Source organism: Taeniopygia guttata, chromosome 7, assembly GCF_048771995.1.
Source record: "Taeniopygia guttata chromosome 7, bTaeGut7.mat, whole genome shotgun sequence".
NCBI lineage: Eukaryota > Metazoa > Chordata > Aves > Passeriformes > Estrildidae > Taeniopygia > Taeniopygia guttata.
This window is the reverse complement of record NC_133032.1, coordinates 18,561,866-18,572,488: the sequence shown is the minus strand read 5'-3', so window position 1 is coordinate 18,572,488 and position 10,623 is coordinate 18,561,866. Positions and strand designations below refer to the sequence as shown.

Genomic DNA, 10,623 nt, shown 5'->3' with positions numbered 1-10,623 from the left:
ATATTAATAAATCAGAACACAGATGACAGCAGTTTAAACAGTGTACATTGAGATTTATTAGAACAAGCACTTATAGCAGCAGTGTACAGAGTGATGGAGACAATGTACTGTATGCACTGAACAATAGTAATTATACAATTGCACTTCTTCAGAGATCTATTAGAAAATGCTTTTCAGTAAACAGTTTCCCAAATCTAGCATTGTTTGGATTTGCCTCTGAGGAAAAAAAAATACAAAAAATATGCTTTATCTTTTTTTTTTTTTCTTTTTGGTAAGGCATTAGCAACATTCATTGGCAGGCTACACAAGTCATTTGTACATGCATTATCCAATTACATTGCAACAGGTAAAGGAGCATCATGTTTCCTCAAAAATTAGAATTGTGTGTATGTTTTGGACACAATATCCTGGAAAATCTGACTTAGCCTGAAGGAAACAGATGACCTCTTTTGTTACATTTTAGAGCACAACAAAAACTATAGCATAGCCAAATTCACTTTTTATTTCCTACCAGAAGCTGTAGGACCTCCTTCAGTTTGAGTATGTATTATGGGTATCACGTATACCACACATATCACTGGAATAAAGTCTTTGTTATTATTTCTTGTTTATTCTTCCCCCCACTACCACCTCCCTGAATCACGTGGCCGAGGGATGCTCAACTGCAATCAGTATTAAGTACTGAATGAGCCTGGGTTTTATTGCATGAGAGGTAGTCAGTGTGAGGCCTCATCTGCTCCTGGATCACTACAATAGTATGTTCAAAACCAACTTACGAGTGCAAAGACACAGAGTATGTGTTGCAGCTGCATTACATGGAAACCTAAAACTGTTTTATTACTGCTCTTTTCTGGCTAGGTTTAATCTTAGAAGTAGCCAGAGTCAGAACTCAAAATACCAAAAGAAAGTAATTCTATGTATGTACTAAAGCCTAGACGGAGAGAGGCACTTTCTCACATTCATCCTTTTCTGGGCTGAGATTAAAAGCGTGCTCTTAGTCTGCCACCCCCTGCTTCACAAATCAGAGAGATTAAACTCCTTTTTTTGACTGGTATACAGTACTAGCAACCCTCAGCTTGGGGCTGGCACCATCCTGGGGACAGTATAGGGAAACAGGAACAGGGATTGCAAATATTCTTACAATTAAGCTTGCCAGAATGAGACATAATACAATGAATTGTTATTGTTTGAATGTACTGTTCTTTATTCCAAATGTCATACCTAATTGAGCTTTGCACAGACATGAAGTTAACTTGTTTTTAAAAACTACAAGCTCCAGAATAAGGCTCCAAAATGCAACAGAGTCAAAGAAAAGTCAAATATATTGCTCAGAGCAGCAAGCAGTCAAACCAACTGTATTTCACACATTTTATCTTCCACAACACGGTGCACATGTTCAAAATTAAGCTTAAGGGCAACTAGTTAAATACCTAGCCTTGACTGCACATTAGGCCTACAGCTGAAATAGATTTGGGCAGCTAGATCATCCACTCACTGGAAGCTCACTGGGTTCAAGGGGGACAGAGTACCAACAGCAGCTCAGCCTCTGCGTAGGCGCTCATTTGGTTAAGCATGTAGGAATTAGAAATCAAGTGCTACAAAGCCTGGGCTAACCAAGCAAGCTGGTATATTTTTTTCTTAGGAATGTCTCTATAAAATGTTTTTATTTGAACTTAAGCATCTACATCTTTGAAACTGATTTAAATGAGAGCTGTTTGCAATGTTAATGCTAAGTACACATTGATACCTGTGCAACATCAGAGTCCAAGCAGATGGAGCAGAGAAAAATCTGATGTGTGTTGCTGATTAACTCCTGCAGTGAAATAAAAGTCTATAGATTTGGAATACACAAATGACATCCTTTCTGTATTGCTTTTCAGCTCCTGATGTTTATGAATCATAAGCAATAAAATTGCTTTTACAGGTATAATCAGCTCATATTTGGAATCAGAATGAATAAGATGCAAAGAAGAATCATCATGAAGACATCCCAAATTTGTGAATAGTCAAGAACAGATGAATACATTTGCAGGAAATCAATCAAGAACAATTAACAATTAATTAAATTACTGAATGTACTACAAAGGACCAAATTGCACTTTTAAAAATTGCGATACTGAAAGTAGCTTATATAATTTTCACTACAAATATCCGCAAATTAATTTTCTATTACTTAGAGTTATTCAGAAATTATGATACTGATTTTTTTTTTCCAGTATCCAATTCTTCATCATCTCGTTATGGAAGTCCACAGCAAACTTTTGAGTATAAAATTGGGAGTGCTTCATGTGAGGTTTAATACTGAAGTACTCAAAAAACAACATTTGGGTAGCTAGGTACATAAATGCTTCTCACTGTCTTTCTTTCCATTAAGAAAATTTCTTCTATTTCTTTCAAATAACAGAAAAAATTTATCTGGTGCTTCTAAGAACTCAGACCCTTCCTCACTACAGTCTGTAATTTCCCTTAAAAACAGACACTATCTACCCTCTACTCAAAAGTAGCACTTGCTCTGTATGTTATCTTCTAAAAAGCAACTTTTGCCTTTAAATTGATCTTAAAAACCACAAAACAAGTTCCTGCTTGCCTTTGTACCTGACATAATAGCATAATCAGAGTAGAAAGACTCTGAAGATCTCCTTTTACAGGTAAGCTACCCAAAGAGGTGTACAAGGAATCAACAGATAAGGTTTGTTTTGCTTGAGTTTTTTTCAGAATAAGCACATAGATATGGGCAGTCAGCAAAGAATGCTCTTTTAGCTGTAGGTTCTGACATTTTGGCCCACTAAAGAATTGGCACAGGGCAATCTACCACCTGAAAGTTTGCTAAAAGCAAAGAAGCTCAGTAAGGCAGTATAAAAATGACAACTAATCTAAACACTACCCTTCTAATGTCATTCTCAGAATCTGAGCAAGGTAAAAATACTAGTATTTACAACATTTTACACATGTGCACAAGGGATCTAATCTCATACCCAAAAAAGAGTGACATTATTCCCAATTTATATTAGCTTTGTGCAAAAGTGAGAGAAAACATAGAATTCTTTGCTGTTGAAATACTGAGAAATTATAAATCACCAGTTAATTATAGAAGAAAAGTAGAGACCCAGAGAAAAGTCTTGCTACTGGTTGCAACAAATAAAATATATATAAGAGAATTATCATAGTAGTACAGAACTATTATAATAATCTTTCTTGATACCACAGTAGTTTCATTTTATGATGGCTCTTCATGTGCTAAATAAAAGCATTCCTTCAGACTATCTAGCAGTAACAGATAAAGAGCAGGTAGTTTGCTATGCAGCTCTGGGGAAGAAAAATATTTCAGACATCAGATGCTGGCAGCCTGATTTCTTACTTATTTTACAGTAAATAACATAGACACAAATGCATATACAAAGAAGAATCCCACTGGAAAAACCCACTGATACATATTTTTGGCCCAAGGGTAAAATTTTAGTGGTCCACCCTGAGACGTGGACATTTAGTATGACATGAACACCACCCCTCATGTCTGCAGAATTCCAAACATGGTCTACTTTTTAAAATTCAAACTTCATGGGACTAATTCTTAGTGTGGGAAAAATGTTTGAAAGTAAGTAGTCTAGAAATTGTTAAAAAAGAACAAGAACAGTGTCTTTGCTAATTAGAGATAAAGCTTACTAAGGCAGAAGTTTGAATTTTTGCCTCCATAGGAAAATATACTCATCAGCATTTATTTTTCTGCTCAGTCAGATCTTCTGTGAGACTCAGCAGAAAAGAAAATTTATTGTGATGTGAATTTGTTATACTGTATCTCAACTATTTAAAATACAATAGCACTTATTTTAAAAACTCAACAGCACTTATTTTTAAAACTAACCTCAAATTGGAATGACAATTTTCAATGTCAACCTCAAGATAGGGGTAAAGTAATTTTAATATATTTATTGTGATCCAATCTCAAAATATTTTATAAAATATTAAGCAAACACAAGGATAATAGGAGATATAATCTATATTTCTTCCACACAGTTAAAGAAGCTATCCTGAATTTTTCTTTCCCTGGAAAATACTGAGGATTAACCTTGTATTCACGATGTTAATATTACTATAATATTCCTTGTTCAGGTGACTTTAACAAAGAAAGACAGAGCATTCAGCACAGGACTACTAGACAAGAAATCTGAGTGTGCAGTCCTGACTCAACCACTGATTATTCTTGGTGGACATGACAAAGATGCCCTGGGGACACAAGCACAATTCTAAAAAGAGATGCGATTTCAGAACAAGATGTTGTATATGCAGCTACATGACTGGCACCAGAAGCAAGCAGCTCAGTAAAGAACAGTTCTGGTTGAATATTTGCCACTGTGTTCTGCCCTTGTAGAACAAAGGAATTTGATTCTCAGAGAATTTACCCACTTCTGAGTTTCCAAAGGAACTTCCTCACCTCTTCCCATTTCGCATGCCTAATGTTCTGCCCCAGCAACAGTATACACTAGCACAAGATAGCCTCTGTCACTGCAGACCACTGAAAGTAGCAGTCAGTAAGGAAACACACTTCAGTGTTTGACAGGAGACATCTGAATCATTGCTCCAGGAGTACCAATAAGTAGCTTTACCATACTTCAGTGAATTATTTACAGGTCAGAAAGCACATATTAAACACTGCTGATTATATATTCAGACTATTTAACTCTCTTGTCCAATTTACCAAGACATCTTCAGCCAAATGCTGGCTACAGTCATTTTTTACTTATGAAAGGAAAAAAAGCTTCCCTTCACCTTCAGCATTAATTCTGAGAAAATGTCTCCAATCTTCCTTTTTTTCATGTTGTCATGGATCAGTGGAAAGAAAAATGGTATTAAGATAACCAGACTAAAATAAATTCAACAGCTCTGCTGACAGTTTTAATTCGTACAAGTTAGAAAACATCCTGTTTTGTTACATCTCACACTGACTAAGTCTTTATGACTAGTTTTACCACCTTTCTTTTCTAAGGTTTCACAAAGATTGCAAGGGAAGTTAAAAAAAAATTAAAAAATTAGAGATGATGAGTTTATAATGCCACAAAGTTTGACAAAGTAGGAGGCCGATATATAAAATACAAGTACATCAATATTACTTTTTAAACTTGCAAGAAACTGTATAAAAATCCCTTTATAAAGATACTTTTCTGTTTAATGAAAGAAATATATAATTTCTACTAAAGCAAATGAATAAAGGTTTTATATACCCTAGTTTAAGAGTAAATAATGAATTTGCTTTTGTAAGTAGATTCCTTACAATATATAGTATAAAAAGAAGATAAATTGCTGTAAATGTGCAATTTCTCTGACCTCAGATTTGCAGCATTCTCCTGGATGCCAGTCACTGTTGTAATGGAGCCTATGGAGGTACTCTCACCAGGAATAATTATACCTCTATTAACACAGTCTAGATTCGGAAAAGGAAAAGGAAAAGGAAAAGGAAAAGGAAAAGGAAAAGGAAAAGGAAAAGGAAAAGGAAAAGGAAAAGGAAAAGGAAAAGGAAAAGGAAAAGGAAAAGGAAAAGGAAAAGGAAAAGGAAAAGGAAAAGGAAAAGGAAAAGGAAAAGGAAACCCTTTCTTCATGAAAATACTGACTGGTATCCAAATTACCATAAAAGTAACCTGGAATGGAGAAGTAGAAAATTATACTACTTTTTATACTAAATATACCTTGATAATATCAGTATATGCACTGAAGTGTAAATTTAGGTTTTACTCAGTTTTGATAACAGTTACTTAATGACAGACAGAAAGAAAAAACAAAGAAGTGTTTTTCTGCCCCAGTAGCTGCCAAGTGGTTATGACATAGCAAATTTCCTGAGCTTTCTCATGGGTCTGTGTATAACACAAGGTTACCAGCGAGACCATTCCAGTGTTTCTAATACACTTTTGTCAGTATTAATCTTATTCCCCTAGATGGGCAAAACTCTCTAGCTTAACACCTCCTAACATTTTAGCATATGAATACAAATACACTTTCAGATGGATTTAAACTGAAAACCTCTCCTTGGCTTTAATTATGTAGCTGCATTACTACTAATGACATCTAAAAATGCCCATTCCTCAGATTACAACACATGTAAAATTGTTTATTGTTGCACTAGACAATGTCTAAAATCCTGTAAAACAAGGAGAACACACAAAACCTTCCCTATGCTAATAGGCCTTTACCTGAGAGCAAGTTTTGCAAAACAGAGAGCAGATATATTCAGCCCTCTTGGCTATTGTGCAAATTACAAGTGAACCTCTCCTCCCCTCCAGGGCGTTTCTAAAAAATCTGATTTTTCAAGGAGAAGCTCAGTATAAGACTGCAATTGTGCTGGGCTCCACTGGTGGGAGGTGAGAAAATCCCACTCCCTCTATGGGGAACAGAGGCCATGGCCCAGAGGCAAGGGGCTCACAGGTGCCCTGGGGGCAGGACCAGCGCTGGCTCCTGGTTTGACTTAAGGTTTGTGTCGTTTGTTTCCATACTGCAGGACTTGACATGTGCCTGGCATGTGCTACCGCTCAAATAAAAACCCACAGGTCCCATACAGGCTTACTCAGGTTCAGAAGTTCAAAAGGATTAAAAAAAAGATAACATTATTTGTATGATGAAAAGACTGTTCTAGTGGAAACTGCACTTTTAAAGCCAAATACAAAAAAGTTTATTTCATGCAACTCACACCTGTCTAAAATTAGAATGGGTGCCTAGATGACTTTCACAGTGATACTTCATGAAAATCAACTCAAATCATCTTTTCCTGTGAGATTAAAATTTCTGATGTGCCAAAACTTTGCCATCTTGATAATACTAATCTAAAATAAGAATGAAGCTATTTAAATCTTTGTAAGACATTGCATTCGATGAAAATAGCTACTATTACCCTATCATATCCAAAGTACCAGAACAAAGAAGAAATTAAGGTACACTTTTAAAATATTAATAGAAAGTACAGCTCATTATTGTGAAACTAAAGCATAAGTATTGTATATTTTTATACAGAAATAAGTGTTTTGAGAAAACACAGGAGAAAAGCATATGTCCTTGAAGCAAAAGAACTTCTTTAATTGCATAAAAAATTTATGTGTCAAATGATTTACATTAATTTTCAACACTTACCAAGCATACGGCAATTAAATCTACTGAGTTGGATAGTATTTTTCATGCCTTCCAAAAGGAAATATTGCCTGGATGAATGCAGTGAGTTGGGCTGAAAACTGCTTGAATCCCAGACTTGAAGGGCAGTCAGTGATCAGGGCTGCTGCTGGCAGCCAGCAATGAAGACAACCCTGCAGTGGTCACTTCTGTGGCCATGTCACTTAACATCTCACCAGTGACCTGGACAAGGACGTAAGGACATGATAACTCGTTCACAGATGACATCAAATCAGGAGGATGAGATGGCACACCAGATGGCAAAGCTGCAACTAGAAGGACACTGCTCAACCTGAGGACTGGGCCAGGAAACACCTCACAAGGTTCAGTAGAAGTGAAAAGGTCTGCTCCTGGAGAGGAAAAATCCTACATGCTGGGAAGTGATGTCTGAGCAGCAGCCCTGCCAAAAACCAGCTGGCATTTACAAAAGGTGCCAGGCTGCAGAACAGCCAGTGGTGCACTCTCTTTGCAGCATGGGATACTCAGTTCTGCACTACACAGGCAGGGGATGGGGGGAACTCACCATCCCCTCTCACTCAATGTTGTGAAATGTCACAAGTTGACTAAAAATTATAATTTGGATACAAGCCCTCATACCTATCCACTTTAGAAACAGCACAAAATATTCCATGATGTCTGCCAATGCTACAGGAAAAATGCAGTAACACATTTTGCACAGAATACGAAGAACTCTGCCCGAGGAGAAACTGCAAATATATAGATATAGACTGCAAATATCTTGTGTTGCATCATTTCGTGTCTTTTCTACTTACTAACTAATTTAACATCCTCTTGGCTTATAAAGTGCCTTCAATAGAAAGATTTAGCATAGCATAGATTTTCTAGATTTTAGAAATGTTAGCATTATTTTTCTTTCAGTGAGTGTCAAATGAACAATTGTAAAAAACAATTCAGTGATAGCATTTTTAATGTCCACCAAGTTTCAGTTTGCATTGCAAATAATGGCATTCACAGAGCACTGCCAGAATGCTGTAAAACTTCTTTTCTTTCTGACCTTCTTTCTGTATTTAAATTAAAGATTTGAGGACATGCAGTTCTGTCCCTCAAATGTGCTTGCAGTTATACACAAATTATACTTCCTCATATCACGGTGAACTGCACACAAAGACTTGGACCAAAATATGGGCAAATGTAATAGAGTTGGCTTTAAAGAAAGCTACACAGAGAAATTAATTGCTATTTTACACACAATGTGCCAATTTGATTCCTAGTGTAATATTGTTAAAGCAAGCAGGATGACCTTAAGAAAATATTATTTTAAAAACCAACTTTGATATATTTTTAATTTTTTATAATAACAACTGCAGAACTAAAATAAGAATAAATCAGACTAGGTTCAACCAGGAAAGAGAAAGATAACATTATTTGAATAACTTAAAATCTTCTTTGGAAGAAATCCCATTAATCTACACAGGGATTTTTATACCAAATTTTCATTAAAAATTCATGCACATTCTCAATTAATAAAAAGTCTGCTTAATATTTTCTGTAGGTTTTCATTGTTCTTTCTTATAACAGAAGTGTGTGAAGAAATTGGAACTGATTAGCAGCTAGTTGCCCTGCTAGTTACTTTGCTATACGATCGACAGGGAGGTCTAAATTAATATTAAATAACCAAAGTAATCTCAGTTGTATAGGGACCTGACTTGGAACAAGGAAGAAGCAGGCTGAGAGCTGGGGATGTGTGGTAATGCACTGACAACTGTTCAAGCAGCTCTGCTGGCAGATCACATACCCATCTAGTAATTTTATTTTTGGTCTCAGGACTGAATCAATCTTAAATAGAAAAATTGTATGTCATGTATGGGCAGAAAGGAAGACAGAGTCTGTGCATGAAATCTAACCTATCACCAGTGGTGGGATGTGAAACACATGCACAAATGGAAGACTAGATCATACCATATGGAATGTAGCTCTTATCTAATAAATTACTGTTTTCTTTCTTTTATTAAGAACTGCCCTCCTACTGTTTAATGTTTCAGAGATTTTCAAATAGAAAGTGCCAAGTCTTCTCCCACTTATATTAACTGAGGCTTAGCAACACATAAAAGACTGTTTTTAATCAAAAATATAGAACCACTTTATGAAAAAATGTAAAGTATATTTTGCACAAAAGCTGTTTTGGCAACACAAGTAGAAGTTGTTAGCTATAACACACAGGAGCCTCTGCCATACTCTCAAACATAATTTTAGATAAGAAAGGTGGATGGGGAAAAACAGAGCCAGGAAAATAAACAGTGCGTGTGGCAGAAAACACTTGCATTTACAGTACTATCCAGCTTCTGGAGAGAAGCCAGAGACCTTCACATGAAATCTTTCTGTGCTTTTAACACAGTTGAAAAGCTTCAGGGATTTTAAATTGTATAAACAGTTAGGGGGAAATGAGATTCACTGAGAGGTCTATGTCCAGCCAGTACTAAATGTGAAGACTGCATCTCAGCATCAGTCATTTAGAATATGAACTTTCTGACTAGCAACTCATATGCATTTACCAAAATTGAAATTCAACCAGCTAGCAGTTTCTTTGCAGTCTGATTATACAGTCAGCATCCCAAAGCTAAAGCATGTACAGTAGGTCTCATACCTCTGAAATACAGTTAGATGTTTGGTTATCTGTTGATTTCAAATAATGCAGGTCTTCCAGTATTTATATTGTGATAAAATTCTAGAGCTTTAAAAATCTGCCCTTCACACAAGCCTAAGCACAGATATTTTAAAATTACTTAATGTACATCTTCATATTTTGTTAAGGCATGAACAATGGCATATGAATGGGAACAGCTTCCAGAAAAGCATATCTTTTTGACAAAGGCCAGTCCAAGCACATCACACCAAAGGACTAACCTGAAGCCAGAAATGACAGTGTTGTGACCCAAGAGTTTTTAACAAAAATAGTTGAAACAAAATGGAAATTTTTCTCTTTTTCTTTCCTTTTTTTTTTTTTTTTTAATTCAAATTGTAGTACTCTTAATGTCTGTTTAAAGCACCGGTTGCAGTTTTGCGCTTACCACCTCTTCCGAGTGACTTTGGATATCTCATCTGCTTCTTTATTTCTGAATTTTCAGTGTATGAAACTTTAAAAGGTTTGTTTCCTTTTTTTCTTTTTTTTTTTCTTTTTTTTTTTTTAGTTTTGATGGCTGCTGCAAAATTAGAAAGATCCAGAAGTGGTCAGGGGCCTGGTCTAATGCACTTCCAAAAGTCCATTACAAAGATGAATATAAATGCATATGATATGGTTTTTCCGTAGACCCACAAACCACGCTTAGCTATAAGAAACATATTGTGCATAGTTATTTTTTTTTCTTCATAGTGATATGTTTACTAGGTCTACATTCTCAGTTTACCAGAGTACAGGAATGTCTACTTTACTAAAGCCAGGATCTTTTCGCAGTTCCCAGTAGGTTTCATTGGTAACCCAGGCTTCTCTTTGATTAGCATCAATAACTTTTCTGT

The 10,623-nt window shown here is 35.8% G+C and overlaps 1 protein-coding gene across 8 annotated transcripts in view; it reads right to left on the bottom strand.

The window, feature by feature from the left end:
* Positions 1-32: 32 nt before the first annotated feature.
* OSBPL6 (oxysterol binding protein like 6) overlaps positions 33-10,623 on the bottom strand; it is a 96,521-nt gene continuing 85,930 nt past the window's right edge. For all 8 annotated transcript variants that reach the window (XM_072932293.1, XM_030277559.4, XM_032749403.3 and 5 more), the window contains one exon: positions 33-10,619. In XM_072932293.1, the coding sequence (XP_072788394.1) occupies positions 10,511-10,619 (109 nt within the window). In that variant the 3' untranslated portion in view covers positions 33-10,510. The remainder of the gene's footprint in view (positions 10,620-10,623) is intronic.